The 17,337-nt window shown below is 43.3% G+C and overlaps 1 protein-coding gene across 6 annotated transcripts in view; it reads left to right on the top strand.

Annotated features, from left to right (window-relative positions):
• The window catches only part of DENND1B (DENN domain containing 1B), a 267,191-nt gene that overhangs the window by 143,403 nt on the left and 106,451 nt on the right, over window positions 1–17,337 (top strand). For 3 of the 6 annotated variants that reach the window (XM_052653689.1, XM_052653685.1, XM_052653686.1), the window contains 3 exons: window positions 1,065–1,124; window positions 2,290–2,343; window positions 5,604–5,714. In XM_052653689.1, the coding sequence (XP_052509649.1) occupies window positions 1,065–1,124; window positions 2,290–2,343; window positions 5,604–5,714 (225 nt within the window). The remainder of the gene's footprint in view (window positions 1–1,064; window positions 1,125–2,289; window positions 2,344–5,603; window positions 5,715–17,337) is intronic. The other 3 variants (XM_052653690.1, XM_052653687.1, XM_052653688.1) reach the window with 1 other exon arrangement.

Here is a 17,337-nt window from a genome sequence, read left to right as displayed (position 1 = left end):
TGTTTCCATTGTTTCTTCATCTATTTACCATGAAGTGATGGGACCGGATGGCTTGATCTTAGTTTTCTGAATGTTGAGCTTTAAGCCAACTTTTTCACTCTCCTCTTTCACTTTCATCAAGAGGCTCTTTTGTTCTTCGTTTTCTGCCATAAGGGTGGTTGGTATCATGTGCACATCGGAGGTTATTGATATTTTTCCCGGCAGTCTTGATTCCAGCTTGTGTTTTATCAGCCCAGCATTTCACATGATGCACTCTGCATAGAAGTTAAATAAGCAGGGTGACAATATACAGCCTTGACATACTCCTTCCCAGTTTGGAGCCAGTCTGTTGTTCCATGTCGTTCTAACTGTTGCTTCTTGACCTGCGTACAGGTTTCTCAGAAGGCAAGTAAGGTGTTCTGGTGTTCGCATCTCTTTAAGAATTTTCCACAGTCTGTTGTTATCCACACAGTCAAAGGCTTTGGCATAGTCAATAAAGCAGAAGTAGATGTTTTTCTGGAACTCTCTTGCTTTTTCCAGTGGATGTTGGCAATTTGATCTCTGGTTCTGTGCTATTAATGACTGGCAAAACTCGGATGAAAAAGTTTTGTGATGTCAGGTTAAAATTGATGGCCTTAGGAATTTTTCTTCCTTCACAAATGGAAAAGAAATTTTTTTTTCATATTTTCTGTTAGAAAAACATGACAAATCTTGAGAAACTACTGTGATTTTCTTATAATTTCATTTTCATGAATGTTGCATCACATGAGTTTTCAAGACTTGACATTACAGTCCATAAGAATGTCACAGAGATTTTATGAAATGTTAATATCTAATGCAACTGCTTGTTTTGAAAGTATATTTCAGAGTCATTAAATATCCACAGAATACTCTTAGTTGAGAATGAAAGAAAGTCCTTCAAGATTTTTCTAGCATAAAACTAGCAAGTCAGCATTTAAAATGCTTCAGGTATTTTCAGCAGATAATGTGGCTACATGGGTTTTTCTCAAATACACAGCAAATCGTTGTGTAAATTTCTCCCTTGAAAGTAAAATATTCATTTTTTTTCTCTCACGTATTGTAAGAACCAAGAGATATTTTTTGCCAGTGAGCAAGTTCTGAAAGAGCAGCCCTCCTTAGCACGGGTGAGTTCAAAGGACATTGGCTTCTGAAAATCATTGGGAAAAATCACTGCAAAATTAATTGCTTCTATCATTGTCTTTAAGATTCACCCCAGTCCTTTGAGAAGTGGTAAATTTCCTTCTTAATCATTCAGATTATATTTTCTGTTTATACTATCTTTTAAAGCATAGCACTGAAATAAAGTGCTAGTAAATATCTGTCCCAATAAAAGTAACTGATAGAGACCAGATCCATGCTCACCCTCACATGAGGGGTGTGGTGTCCAGCTGGGCTCGCTGCATGGATGTGGTCTCATGTTTTGTCACAAGGTTCCGGTACCTTGTTTTTCTGCCTGTAAGTCATACGTTGTGACTGTGCCCACTAGCCTCGCTCTGATGAGTTTGACAGTGCTCAATATTGCTAGGATGACTTTCCCCCTTCAATCTGTAATCATAGGATAATATTAACTAGGTCCTTATGTGAGATAGCAAAATGATTTTGGTGATTTATATGAACAGAAAATAAAATGATTTTGGTGATTGAATTGTACTGTGATTCTGTGTGGTAAGATCTGGGAACATTCTGTGAAACGTCAAGGTACAGTTTGCCTTTTGTGTAAATATGTCTGTGAACTAACTGCTGTATTGCTTTGAGTATTATAAAAGCGAATTAACATTTGTTTAGTGGGTATATAAAAGCCATGTTTTGGGGTGAGAAATTATCTTTCAAGAAGTCTTAAATATTAAAAATTATTTTTTATTGCTGCTTTCTAAATAATATGTGGCTGATGTGTACAGAAGAAATTTGAGGTGACTCAGTCTTAATACATTTTGATATATTCTTGGGTAAACAAGCCTTTCCTCAGGCTCCCTAAATGAAATGTGTTAAAATTATCTATCTTTCTATCAGTAATATGCTTTTTTGGTCTTAATACACTTTTTCTAAGATTATTATTTCAATTTTAAAATGAAATATTTTTAATCAACACTTTTCATATGAGAAGCTTATTGTTAAATCTCCTGTAAAACTGCTATATTATAAGAATCTCTCAATTTCAACAAATCCTGGGCATTGGTCCTTGATTTCTCAATTTAGTTGATATATTTTTAAAATTTTAACCTAAAATTATACATAATGCTACCAAATTTTAGTTCTCCTTTTCTTATGTGATTTATTTCCATTGACCAGCATTCCTGCTTCATTGCCCCTGATGTAACTGGACTGCCAACCATCCCCGAGAATGTAAGTTTCTATGTTTTCTATTCTACTGATATGAATTTTATTTATTTTGGTCTCACAGTTGAAGTATTTCTTGGTAGAGAAATAGAGTACATTGTAACTGTGTTTGTGAGAAAAAAATGAAAAAATTAAGAGTAATGGTGTCATCTCTTTTTCTGTATGTGTCTGCTACTTCACCTCCTTTACATCGATTATAGATAAGACAGATTATGTGAGAAAACCTCTTTCTGCCATTTGAGATAGATCAGTAGGATAGTCTGTACTCAGGTTGTGAGCTCCCTGGATCAGGCAGACGGGAAGATGTCTCAGCGGATGTCTCCTGTGTATGGGGGCATGAGCGTGTGCAGTGGGAAATACTTTCACAGAAATAGTCCCCTTAGTGAAATGGCCATAGTGTTTAGGTTCCTTGTGTATATAGCTCTGTTAAAATCTCAGATGTTCTCTACTCAGTATCCTGATTTTTAATTGAAGTAATACATGTTTTGTAAGGCTTGAAGGATACGACCAGAAATTATAAAATTGCCACATTTTGCATTTTATTTAGAGTCCTGATTGTATCCTTGCTAGAAATATTTTCAGTGTTTTAGTGGTTGTTACAAATTAAAATTCTGCAGAAAAGTTTACCTGGGTAAATGGAATTGACAGGTATACTTTTGGATACTGTGTGCAAAGGAGATGTTTCCTTTTGTAAGTTTCTTTTTTTCCAGCTTCATTTTGGAAAGATAAAATGAACCACTATAAATAATTCTATCAGAAGTGAAGGAAACATCAACTCAGGAATATGTGTTGTTTTTATATGTACTATACTCTGCTGTCCTCCCGAAAATGAACCTACTGAGTGTTTGGTTTCCAAAAGCATGTGGGTTGTGAGTGAACAAAGTACAAGAAGACAGCTGCAGATTTTCGGATATGGAAGCAAGGCTGTCAGTGGGGTTTTTAGTAGAGATGAGTTCAGTTGCCTCCTGTGAGAAGACTGCATTCAGCCTGAGGTAGACCATCAGACGCAGAGATCACCTCCCAGGCCCTCAAGTCCTCTGTGGGTAGGACCTCTGTTTGGGTGTCCGGAGGCTGACTGACTTGATATTTGCGTGCCTGCCCCTCACCTAGAGGCTAGAAGGGAGGGACCCTGACTTCCATTAACAGCCCCGAATTGAGGCTTTGTACCTTTCTTAAATTTACTAATAAAAAGCTAGTAGCTTGATTGAGCAATTTCACTTTTAATTTTTTTTTATTTTTTAAAGGCTATGACTTTGAAAGTCTTAAAGAACCATTCTAAGGAAAAGTGCCCCTGAGAATAGAAACTTTTTTTTGGAACCGAGAAAAAAATTTAACTTTTTATTTTATGTTGGTATATAGCCGATTAACAAGGTTATGATTGTTTCAGGTGAACAGCGAGGGACTCACCCATGCATATCCATGCATCCATCTCTCCTAAGCCCCGCTGCCACCCAGGCTGCCATGTAGCGCTGAGCACAGTTCCATGCGCTGCACAGTAGATCCTTGTTCCTTACCCATTTAAAATAGAGCAGAGTGTATCATGGCCATCCCAAACTAACTGTCCTTCCCCCCATTAAGACGTTTTATTTCTCAAAAGTCCTACTTGGGGAAGAGAAAAGGAAAAGCAAGGACCTGTACTAAGGCAGCCTTTTGCATTGGGAAATAATTCCCCATCTAGAAATTATCTATCTTTGAGATTACAGGAATAGTGTTAATGTTGAATGCCATAAAACTATTTTGCATTATGAACAGTGGAAATAGAAGGTGAGGTAGGCTTCAAATAAAGAAAACAGGAAATAAGTCTCCACCAAACTTGGCATCACTTGGTGGTGGTCACAGGTTCTGTTTAGATGCCCTGCTGTGATTACCAGTTTCTCCTGAGAAAGTTTCTGCCTCACAGAAATTGAAGAAACAGTTGGATTTAGTGTTTTCTTGCTCCACTAAAGGCTTTGGTCTTCTGGGTCATAATCTCTCTACTCCTCCAGTTTTAGTTTATTGCCATCTCTTATATGTTGCTTTCTGATGCATTTGTTTGAGTACAGAAAATTAAAAATAAGAGGATCTAAAGTGAAAGTTTATATAGGCTACCCCAATTTTGTTCTTATGTGGGGAAAATAATTTTAAGTGTCAAGTCAAGGAGTTGAATTAAACTGACACTTTTATTGGTTATAGTGGTATAAAGGTGGCCCGACATGGAATATAAATGAGACCCTCCTTCATAAAGACCCAGAGGTCTGCTTTATAAGCCCGTCTCATTGCCAGGAAGCCCCATGGGCAGAGGAGCCTGGTGGGCAGCAGTCCATGAAATCACAAAAGAGTTGGACACGACTTTGTGGCCGAGCACCACCGCCATTCTGTGGTTGCCTTGTATCAGTGCACGGTCTAGAGCAGCAGTCCCCAACCGTTTCGGCACAAAGGACCAGTTCTGTGGAAGCCAGTTTTCCCATGAATGACGTGAGGGGGAGGATGGTTTCAGGATAAGTCAAATGCATTACATCTACTGGGTACTTTATTTCTGTTATTATTCTGTTGTAATATATGAATGAGATAATTACACAGCTCACCATAATGCAGAGTGAGATCACCGGGCATTAGATTCTCATAAGGAGCACCCACCCTGGACCCCTCCCACCGTGGGGTTCAAGCTCCAAGGAGAATCTGATGCCACCACTGGTCTGGCAGGAGGCAGAGCTCAGGCGGTGATGCCAGCGATGGGGAGCGTATGTCAATACAGATGAAGCTTCTCCTTGCCTGTCTGCTGCCCACTTCTTGCTACCTGGCCCTGCTCCTAGCAGGCCATGGGCTGGCACAGGTCGATGACCCCAATCTATCCTATCAAGCCATGGTATCCCTTGCTGAGTGGTTGGCACACAAGGAGAGACTCAGATGTACTTTCTGGAGCAGCAGTTCTCAGAGTTCAGGGTGCCTGTAAGAAGCACCTGCAGTTCTTGTTGAGAAAAGGAATTCCCAAGGCTCCTCTCCTAGCGGCCCTGGTTGGGGCCCAGGAAACTGGCTTCTTGTACAGGTGTCTGGAGCCGGGGATGGGGAGAGAGAGTGGTGATGCCTGATTACCCTCGGAGGCCACTTTCCCAGAGCAGGGCTGTGTTTCAAATAAGAACCGAAGGCTCCATGCTTGGCGTGGCGGTGGAACCAAAACTGCCTTTAATTATTAGTAATTTTTACTAACATCCTCCGAACGTGGGTAGCCCGCGGTGGCCGTGTTGGCGCTGTCCCCGCACCTCACGCGGTTGTCTTTGCTCGTGCAGAGGAACCTCACGGAGTACTTCGTGGCCGTGGACGTGAACAACATGCTGCAGCTCTTCGCCAGCATGCTGCACGAGAGGCGCATCATCGTCACGTCCGGGAAGCTCAGCACCGTGAGTACCGCCCCCCCAACCCCCATGCTCTGCGCATGCTCAGCAGGCGCCATCTGCATACCCTCCTGACTCACGGCTTTAGTCTGCCGCTGGAGCACAAAGGTCTGATTTATGGAAGGCCTTCGCGGGTACATTAAGTTAGGTTAATTATTTCTTCTTATCAGAAGATGAGAGGTTTTTTTTTTTTCTTTTTTTCCTTTTTCACTCCCTGGAGTTCATTTTAGTGCCTTCTACCATATAAAGAATTCTTAAGAGCTATTATGAGATCTTTATTATTCACTTGAGGCTCTTTTTCCATTGGAGCTACTTGAAAGAAATCAAGGAGCTGGGATAATAGCGGCTACCCTAACCTGGTAATAGGTGGATTCATCTTTGTTGCCAAGTCGTGGTGGGGGAGTGGATGCTATAATAGTTCTGATTTGGAGAAGCTCTTCAGACTGATAATAACTTAAAAGTCAAAATAGCATTTTTTTTTTTTTTTTTTCCAAATCACAGGTTTTATGCCACTCACCGAAATGTTCTTTTGGAAGGTCTTCATTACTGCGTAAAAGGCAGGGAGAATAGAAGGAGTTTTCTTGGGTCCTAGAAAAATATTCAAAAGTATTTTTCTAGATTTCCTAATCTTTTTTCCTATTTTAAGCATTAAAATTAAAATTTTTGACTTAAGAATGTAATATAAATGGAATTATAGTTGTGGGTAATAAGAGATATTTATTAAAAAAACATTATTTACTATCCCATGAATTACCTTCCTTACAAATTCAGCTAACTGATAAAAATAAGATGCTATTTTTATGTTTTGTTCCCTGGTAGTACAAATAAAAACTTTATTTTATAACGTTTTAGTGTCTTAGAGCAGAAGGAGCTTCAGGATACCTATTTAGGATATAACAATGAGAAAGGTTAGCATCACTGACTCCATAGACATGAGTCTGAGCAAACTCTGGGAGGTGGTGAAGGGCAGGGAAGCCTGGTGTGCTGCAGTCCATGGGGTCTCAGAGGGTCGGTCATGACTTAGAGACTGAACAGAATGGCAAAGGTGTGTTCAGAGAAGGGTTGAATGGCCACCTCAGGGCCACCTAGACAGCTGGAGATGGGCAATATGAAACTGGGTCTCCTGATTCTAATTTTAGGTTATTTTCCTTATTCTAGAGTCAAAGAAACAGTTTTGAGATTTTGAAATGCAATATTGATATGCTCACTTGTCAGAAAGAGTTGAAAATACATTCAATACGTACTGAGAAACACCTGACGTGCTTTTGAAGGTGTAAGTGTGGAGAAATGTTATGGTTCTGTTGAGAATAAGTGCCAGTCCATGGTGCAGATAATTATTTGCATTTACTTAATGTGATACTAAGAAATTCAGTCTGAATTATTTGATGCTTTTTATAATATATTTGCTTTTCTGCTGTTTCTAAGTTACCATTGAGGTAAAAAAATTCTCATTTATCCTTTTCGTCTCTTCCTCCTCATCAGTTTTATTTTTGGCCGCACCACACAACTTGTCCTCATCATTCTTTTAAGTCAAGTTTTTTAAAAATTATAAAGAATACTTCTGTATGGATATTGTCCTGAAGATTAAGAAGATTGTGTCTTGAACACCTAGGAACCAAATTCTTGTCAAGGTTAATCCAGGTAGCACATTTATTATGTGCCTGCTGTGTATTTGGCACAATCTAGGCACTGAGGCTTCAATAGTAAGCAAAGTGAAGTCCAAACACTCCTGAAGCTTGAATCCACCAGGTGTAGCAGATACAGACACGAGTGAACGAATAGCTGTTATGTCACGTGGCGCTGAGAACTGGGGGGTAAGGGAGGAAAGCGCGTGTGTGGAGGATGGGAAAGTGAGAGCAGGTTCCAGTGATGTGCCCGGCGGTCCAGGGAGGCCGTCCCATGAGGTGAGACCTCTCCTGTGAGAGGCCCAAAGACAGCATCGGAGTAAGCTGTGTGAGTGAACGCAGTCTGTATAGGAACACGTTAGACATACACCTGATGGGACACAGTATGGAGATCCCTCAGAAAACCAAAACCAGAAGACCCTCCGTGCAGTCCAGCAGTGATGCTCCTGGGCTTTTATCTGAAGAAAATAAAAACACTAACTCAGAAAGATATCTGCACGCCTGTGTTCATTGTGGCATTATTCACAATACCCAAGATAAGCAAGCAAGTTATGTGCCAGTTAGAGATGAATGAATAAAGAAGGTGAGGTGTGTACACACACACACATGCATACAATGGAATATTTCTCAGCCATAGAAAGGACTAAAACCTTGCCATTTATAGTAATATGGGTGGACCTGGAGGGTATTGTGCTAAGTGAAATAAGTTAGACTAAGAAAGGCAAATACCCTATGCTCTCACTTATGTGTTGAATCTAGAAAACAGAACATACATAACAAAACAGAAACAGACTCACAGATACAGAGAACAAACAGGTGGCTGTCAGAGGTGAGGGGGTGGGAGGAGGGTGGGTGAAATAGGTGAAGGGGGGCTTGAGGCACCAGCTTCCAGTTATGAAATGAGTAAGTCACAGGAACGTGACGTAGAGCAGAGGGAATATTCTCAGTGGCGTAACAACTTTGGTGACAGAGGGAAGCTGGACTTACTAGTGTGGATCATTTTGTAACATACATTAGCTCAGTATCATGTCCGACTCTTCATGACCCCCTGGACTGTAGACCACTCGGCTCTGTCCGTGGGATTCTCCAGGCAAGATTACTGGGTGGGTTGCCATCTCCTCCTCCAGGAGGCCTTCCTGGCCAGGAATCAAACCTGCATCTCTTGCGTCTCCTACATTGGCAGGTGGATTCTTTACCACTGAGCCATCTGGGAAGCCCTTTGTAATGTATAAAAATCCCGAATCACTATATTGTACACCTGAAACTAATATAGTATATTTTAAGTCAGTTATACTGCAATCAAAAAAAAGAAATCTGCATACATGTAGATATTTTGTAAAAAGATATTTTTTGGTAAGTAATACTGGTGTTTCTTTCTGCTATAATTTATAAACACCTCTTAATGTCTAGGTAACTCCTCTTCCACTCAGCTTTTGACTTTCAACCTGGGAGTAGTACTAGTTGTAATCTCATAGAGTTGCTTTAAAGATTATGGATATGTGTACGTGCACACACACATGTATACACATGTGTGTGTACACACACATATGTACGTATGAAGTGCTTAGAGTTTTGTCTGCATAAGATTAAATGACCATTAGCTATAAATTTATAATACACTGGATCTACAGTATAGAGCAAAAATTAACATGCGTACCCTTTACTTTGTTTGAATTAAAAAAATAAATGATTTTAATAAATGCTCGATAATAAAGAATGCTCAAACTACCACACAAGGCTATGGTTTTTCCTGTGGTCATGTATAGATGTGAGAGTTGGACTGTGAAGAAAGCTGAGCGCCAAGAATTGATGCTTTTGAACTGTGGTGTTGCACTCATCTCACACGCTAGTAAAGTAATGCTCAAACTTCTTGAAGCCAGGCTTCAGCAATACATGTACTGTGAACTTCCAGATGTTCAAGGTGGTTTTCAAAAAGGCAGAGGAACCAGAGATCAAATTGCCAACATCCGCTGGATCATCGAAAAAGCAAGAGAGTTTCAGAAAAACATCTATTTCTGCTTTATTAACTATGCCAAAGCCTTTGACTGTGTGGATCACAATCAACTGTGGAAAATTCTGAAAGAGATGGGAATACCAGACCACCTGACCTGCCTCTTAAGAAACCCATATGCAGGTCAGGAAGCAACAGTTAGAACTGGACATGAACAACAGACTGGTTCCAAATAGGAAAAGGAGTGCGTCAAGGCTGTATATTGTCACCCTGCTTATTTAACTTCTATGCAGAGTACATCATGAGAAACACTGGGCTGGAAGAAGCACAAGCTGGAATCAAGATTACCGGGAGAAATATCAATAACCTCAGATATGCAGATGACACCACCCTTATGGCAAAAAGTGAAGAGGTACTAAATAGCCTCTTGATGAAAGTGAAAGAGGAGAGTGAAAAAGTTGGCTTAAAATTCAACATTCAGAAAACTAAGATCATGGCATCTGGTCCCATCACTTCATGGGAAATATATGGGGAAACAGTGGAAACAGTGTCAGACTTTATTTTTGGGGCCTCCAAAATCACTGCAGATGGTGACTGCAGCCATGAAATTAAAAGACGCTTACTCCTTGGAAGAAAAGTTATAACCAACCTAGATAGCATATTCAAAAGCAGAGACATTACTTTGCCAACAAAGGTCCGTCTAGTCAAGGCTATGGTTTTTCCAGTGGTCGTGTATGGATGTGAGAGTTGGACTGTGAAGAAAGCTGAGCGCCAAGAATTGATGCTTTTGAACTGTGGTGTTGGAGAAGAGTCTTGAGAGTCCCTTGGACTGCAAGGAGATCCAACCAGTCCATTCTGAAGGAGATCAGCCCTGGGATTTCTTTGGAAGGAATGATGCTGAAGCTGAAGCTCCAGTACTTTGGCCACCTCATGCGAAGAGTTGACTCATTGGATAAGACCCTGATGCTGGGAGGGATTGGGGGAAGGAGGAGAAGGGGCGACCGAGAATGAGATGGCTGAATGGCATCACGGACTCGATGGACGTGAGTCTGAGAGAACTCCAGGAGTTGGTGATGGACGGGAGACCTGGCGTGCTGCAATTCATGGGGTTGCAAAGAGTCGGACATGACTGAGTGACTGAACTGAACTGATTAGGGAATTTTTTCTTATATTAGAGGTAAACTTAATACCAGTTGTTCCTGAGAGTTCCTGAAAACGTGGTGGTGGTGTCAGCTCTCAGTTAACAGCTTTGCTTTGGTTCACCGTCTGGGGCAGGAGGACTGGTAAACATAATTCAAGCTTGCTTTCATGATCTCCTCACCCTTCTTACACGGAGGAAGCTGCATTGAATCTAGCTTAACAAATTTCACGCACACACACACGTATACACACACATGCTATAAATTCCAGACACAGTAATGTTTAAGGTCAAAGACTAGTATCATAACATAAATTAGAAATAAGCTATTTTTTAGAAAGAGTTTAGTGAAATCTCTGAAACAACCAAGGAAGGAATATTTAATGTATCAGTGAATTGAAGTTAAAAGACTACTGTCCATGAAGCTTTTTACATTCTTATAGGCTTGTGTATATCATAAAAACTGTAATGTACTTCTTGCAAGAAATTGTGTTTTGCCTATTTTCAGTTGTTTTTAAATCAATGACCAGATTGTTAATTCCTAGAAGAACACAAATAAGTTATCTTTACATATATAATTTTATTATAGTTTTGGGAACTTTGGATTTACATTTTGATGGTCCTAATTGTATTAGGACATTACTTTGCCAACAAAGGTCCATCTAGTCAAGGCTATGGTTTTTCCAGCGGTCATACATGGATGTGAGAGTTGGACTGTGAAGAAAACTGAGTGCCGAAGAATTGATGCTTTTGAACTGCGGTGTTGGAGAAGACTCTTGAGAGTCCCTTGGACTGCAAGGAGATCCAACCAGTCCATTCTGAAGGAGATCAGCCCTGGGATTTCTTTGGAAGGAATGACGCTAAAGCTGAAACTCCAGTACTTTGGCCACCTCATGTGAAGAGTTGACTCATTGGAAAAGATTCTGCTGCTGGGAGGGATTGGGGGCAGGAGGAGAAGGGGGCGACAGAGGATGAGATGGCTGGATGGCATCACTGACTCGATGGACTTGAGTCTGAGTGAACTCCGGGAGTTGGTGATGGACAGGGAGGCCTGGTGTGCTGCGATTCATGGGGTCGCAAAGAGTCGGACACGACTGAGCAACTAACTGAACTGAGTTGCATTAGAGTCGTGTTTGCCAGCTCTATAGCTTGCTGGGGTTTCACTGGTGATCCACTGGCAGATAATGAGCTATTTGAGGACCCTTTCCTTTAGGTATTGTTTGTAGTTAAAATTATGCTTTGTAAATTATCTTTTTGGTGATAAACTTTAAATAAACAGTTTAGTCTTGAGATATGTTAGCAAAAGTATCAAGAATATTGTAACATTTTAATAGTTTTTCACAGGTCTTTCTTCCTTTATATTAAGATGTATTTTGTTAGGACACGCTGCTGTATTTTTCTGTGTTTTTGAGTTGAATGAATTGGGACGTGATTGGTTGTGTGTTCATCCTTCTGACTTGCACGTTATCCTGTACACAGGGAAGAGTTTCTGGCAACCCTGAACAAGAACGTTGATTTTGTACATGCCATGGGCAGACCCTGGAGGTTCAAGCCCTAAGCCAACAGCAGACGAGCGGAGCGCCTCGGCCCCGAGTCTCCTGTATTCAAAGCAAAGGAATAAATCATGACATTACAAGGGTGTATCTGCTGACTTATTGCTGTTTTGTGACTGGGGGTAGGGAGAGATCGCTGTTTAAAGCCGTGTCATCGGCTCTCAAGTCAGCCAGGCATGAAGCCTTGTCATGTGCTCTGTAACTGTGCCTCCCCAGACTTCCCCTAACGAGTCAGCTGGGGCCGTGCGTGCTGTCTGTGGCACCGGGCTGCCCGGCGTCTGACAGCAGCCCTCTCGTCATCCTGTCAGTGATGTGTTAACTAGAGTGTGTCCTCGTGGCCTGCGGAAGCAGCTACAAGAGCAGCGGCCTGCATGTCGGCTCCCACTCTGACCAGCGTTTAGTGAGTGGGTAGCACCCTCGCGACGCCCGTGAGCGCATCAGTCACAGAGCCCTGAGCGCGCGCTCCTGTCCTGGCAGGGTCGCCAGGAGCACGCGGCACGCCCTGAGTGCCCCAATTGCGCAGAGTCACTGTCCTCTCCTCCTTTGTACCCAGGGGGGTACGCTCCCCGCAACCCCCCTCCCCCCCACTCCCATTAATACCATCCAGGGCCTCTGCAGTGGGATGTCCTGTGATCCCCAGGAAACCGGCGGGCAAAGTGTAGACATTACAGATTGGGTTGGATGGACGGGGAGTCTGGAGGGGGTCCAACCCTTCCCTCTGGGTTTTCCGCCGTCTGCACTCGTCCCCGAGTGACACCACCTGTATCCGCATTTCGCCCTACAGAAGGGCTTTCTGGAGACCAAGAACTGAACAGTTGGGCGAGCACAAAGATTACCCAGTCTCCTCCCCACCCCAGACGATCGATCGAAGTGTGTTTTCCCCCCTTAACGATTTTAAAGCTACGGCAGAGTGGTGCAGTTAGCAGGTGTTACCCCGACCTTTCAGGGAAAGGTAGTCTGGAAACAGCTTTTAGGCTTTTATTTCTTCCCGAAGCCCACAGCAACCAGTCACGTCGGCTGACGCTGCAGACGGTGACTCTGCCTCTCGTGTGTTGTTTGACTTGATCCTCCTCTTTGGAGCACTGCGTTTTCATGCACTGCCAAGTGGGTGTGGCCAGAGTGCAAAGCAGGACTGTTGAGGCAGTTGTGTGACACTTTGTGGGAAGTTAACTTCTAAGATGGGAAAACTGCTTGTGTTTACATCTTCCAAGTCTTGAGGTGATGACAGCTGTTGTTCACAGAAACGAGGACATAAAGGGTCAGAACTGTGGTGGGGTGTGTGTGCAGTAGTTTAATCTTTTAATTGTGACTATCAGAAAAGTTTATAAAGTAACCTTTGCACTAATTATGTAACGTAATATGAAGTGTTCACCTGACATGGAAATTATCAGGATAGAAACGTGTCTTATTGCCCCTTTGACGCTTGTCTCTTTGAATAACAATAATTATAAATAGTAATGATGACAGTGATGACGTTAAAGGTTTCTTCATAAATTCTGAAGTTTACAAGTTGTAGGGCAATTTCCATACAGTCTTTAGAAAAAGACTTGTGTTCAGCTGTCTTCAGCTAGAAGATTTTAATTTTTTTTTTTAAACCTATGCTCAAGCTGTAACTCTGGTGGGAAGGTTATCCATCATCTTGTTCCCTTTCAGCTTTATAAGCATCTGTCGCTATATTGAGTCTTGTTCAGTCTCTACAGGAACTTGGTTTGGTACCTTCGGGCCCTCATGTAGTTCTAAGTAGGACACACTGCTTTCTTCTGTTGGAAAGTGGTATTTTCTTCACTGATTGGACGTTTATGGTGCCAAGGGAGGCTCCTGCCTCTTGTTGTGTAGAAACAAATTGATTTATTCTTGGTCATTGAGATCAGTTGCTCCAGCCAGTAGCTTAGCCCCAGTTAGCTTGCTGGTTCAGTGGCATTAAGGGGCCAGAGGGCCAGGTGGCATCTCATTGTCCGGTTCCGGTGGACGTCTCCTGTCGGGAGGTCCAGTCTCCAAACCAGAAGAGCTCTGCTCAGCTGGGACAGGAAGGAGAACTTGCCCAAGTGGGGTGTTAGGTGTGGTAATGTGAGGGCCACCCCACCTCACCCCTGACCTGTGATCCCGAGTCTTCTGGCTTTGGGAGAAGCAACACCGTGAAATGTTTTCTGGTTCAGAATGTGTCCTGCATCACGTAAAACAGAGCTGCCCCCTACCTCCCCTCAAGGGGGCTATTCCCCCATGGCAGACATACCTGGGTCTTGGGCGTGCTGCCCCGCTTCCAGTTAGGCCAGTGGCCTCTCGGCTCGAAGTGTGGGTGAGAAGAGTCGAGCCCGCAGCCCTGAGCCTGCCGCACCAGTTTGCAGTTAGATAGAGAACCCTGAGGATTTGCATGCTGTACGCAGTGCCATGCCCTCAGGGTGTGCTTCTCTGAGTCCGGCGGTGCCATGCTGGCGGAGATGGCAGGTCCTCACCCATACCTTCGTCCAGTGACCTTGAGCCTGATCAGGCCTCCTCCTCAATGAAAGAGGTGCAGCGTCCTTAACTGATGACACTGCGTGGTCCAGCTGCTTGCCAGGGAGACGCCTCCCTAGAAGCCTCCTGCCACCGAACCTCCTGAAGCAGGTCCAGTGGCCCGCCCGGAGACACCAGAGGTGTCGCCCTGTGGGAGCCGGCCTCCCAGGCCCAGCATCCATCCACCTTCCTGTTGTGCGTCTCAGGGGCCTCTGCCCCGCCCTCTGCCCCTGTGCAGGACAGCAGAGGTGCCCCAAGGGCCCAGGGCACAGGCGGGGAGCGGAGAGGGAACCTGGGGCAGGGGCAGGCGTTGAAGGCACAGCTTCCCCAGACCTGTCATCTCCCCGCCATTTACTGCTGTGATGAAAGTGTCACAGGAAGAGGAGAGCGAGTTAACGATCTGGGAAGAAAACCAGGAACTTGGTTTTGAAGGAGACGTTTGGCTTCGGTCTAGTTTTCCAAACAAGAGTGTAGCGGTATTTATTCATTTAGTATTGATAAAATATTATTATTTGCCAGGTACTGGGAATCTCAAGGTTATTTATGATTCTAAGTCGTAAATAATAAATTTCATCATGTCAATCAAGGCCTAGGCAGCGTGACTAGGACTCTGATGTGGGAAAGGTAGGAGAGAGAGTGGTCGGTTAAAAGCTGACCCCAGTATCACGCCTGGTTCTTGAAAGGAAGTTGGTGTTTTGTCTTGGAAATACTTACTTGTCGTGTGTGTGTCTGTGAGAGAGAGAGAGAGAGGTCATGCTACAAAATCTGGCTGGACAGACAGGCAGCGGCCAGATTGTGAAGAATCTCGTTTGCTAAATTAAGGGGTTTGGATTTTATCCAGCAGACTGTGGGGAGGCAAATAGGGGACATGCTGTGACCAGCTTTGTTTTGGGGATGGGAACTCTGGTGGCATTATATTAATAAAAGAAAACCGAAGTAGGGAAACTCTGACTGACAGGCGTCCAGTGAAAAGGCAGTCACAGTGATTCAACCAGAGTTGGCCAGGTCCTGAATGAACGGTGATCACGAAAGGCAGATGAGGTTGGGGTTTAGAAACATAGCTAATAAGGGGACGTCTGTCATGTGTGGAGCCTGCTTGAAAGCAGATAAAGAAGAGGGGCAAGTTTAGACTGACACATAAAGGGCAGATACTCACCAGGTATTTCCTTAGTGTCTGACGCAGTGGGGCAGAGCCTGCTGTCATTTGCTATGAGTAGGTTGTAACTCTGTGGAGTGTGTGCGCGCGCGCACACACACACACACGTGGATGCTTATGTGCATGTTTACACATTTGTGCTAAGTTGCTCAGTTGTGTCTGACTCTTTGCATCGCCGTAGACTGTAGCCCGCCAGGCTCTTCTGTCCATAGGATTCTCCAGACAAGAATACTGGAGTGGGTTGCCATTTGCTTCCTCGGGGGATCTTCCTGAAGATCTTCCCAGCGATTTAACCCTGGTCTCCTGCATGGCAGGCAGATTCTTTACTGTCTGAGCCGCAGAGAAGCCTGTGTATATATATAGGTGCTTCCCTGCTGGCTCAGATGGTAAAAGCATCTGCCTGCAATGTGGGAGACCCGGGTTCGATTCCTGGGTGGGGAAGATCCTTGGAGAAGGAAGTGGCAACTCACTCCAGTATTCTTGCCTGGAAAACCCCATGGACGGAGGAGCCTGATAGGCTACAGTCCTTGGGGTCACAAAGAGTCGGACATGACTAAGCGACTTCACTTCACTTCATACATTTAAAAGTGTTTGAGGTGTATGCCAAATACACATATATGTACTTTAAGTGTGTATGTGAATATTGTATACAATGTAAATAATATAGCATATTATATATATATGTAGTGTTTCATTCTCATTTAATTATATGTCATTTATGAATGGTTAGAGTCATTTTGCTCCACTTGTGAAGATTCAGAAACTCCTTTGGGGCTGCCTCACACCTGTGGTTGTCTGTCTTTCCATGGCTAGTGGTTCACCATCAGTTTTGCTCCTGGTTAAGAGATGTTTGTAGGTTATGATTTTCAGAGATGCCTAATAGTTTTAGAAAATAGGTTCAGTCAATTAGGTTTTATTTCTTGGTTGTTTGACCATGTCCCTCAGTATGGTAGTAGTGTGATTATACCAATATTATCTTCTAAAATTAGAGATTTATGTTTCAGTTCATGATTACTCAGCTGAAAACGTTGGATGATTTCATGTAAGCCAATTTTTTCTTTTATCCTGAAATTTATTACGTAACAGATGAAACAGGTGAACAAGAGTGATCTCCAGGTTTCTTCCTAATTGCAGGATTCTTTAACTGTATGGTTTACTTCTTAAATAACTGCCTCATTTTTAAAGTATAGTTTGTATATAATTCACATGAACATCCTCACTTGCAGTCCTCTAGAGTCCAGGGTCTGGAACCTTGTGTGGAGAGAAGGCAGGTACGTTTGAGTTACGTTACAGTGTCAGGCTTCTGAATTTTGTGGAAAAGTAGATGGGTTCCTCTAGGAAAAGCAAAACTGCCGCTGAGTTGACTTGAAGAGTGTGAACTAGAGAGCAGAGAGAGCGAGAGAGCGGTAAACTTGGTGCGGGAAAGTCGTGTAGGGGAGGAAATGGGTGGGCGGGCGTTGGTGTTTCTGTGCAGTGTGACAGCTGCAGAGACGCAGAGCTGAGGCTCCCTCGCGTGTAGGCTCCTTGAGGGCAGGGGTCTGTCTCTCTGGCTCATCATCCTGTCCCCAGCGCCAGTAGCCACGTCTGACACCTGTGTTATGTCCCCACGTCTAGTTGTGTGGTCTTGGGCAGTTGGCTGAACTTTGTTTCAGTTCCCCCACCTGTAAAATGAATGGAAGCATGAGTACATGAAAGAAGCAAGCCAGCGAGAAA

Source organism: Budorcas taxicolor, chromosome 16 (genome assembly GCF_023091745.1).
Source record: "Budorcas taxicolor isolate Tak-1 chromosome 16, Takin1.1, whole genome shotgun sequence".
Lineage (NCBI taxonomy): Eukaryota > Metazoa > Chordata > Mammalia > Artiodactyla > Bovidae > Budorcas > Budorcas taxicolor.
Note: the sequence above shows the minus strand (reverse complement) of the source record. Positions and strands in the feature narration are given on the sequence as shown.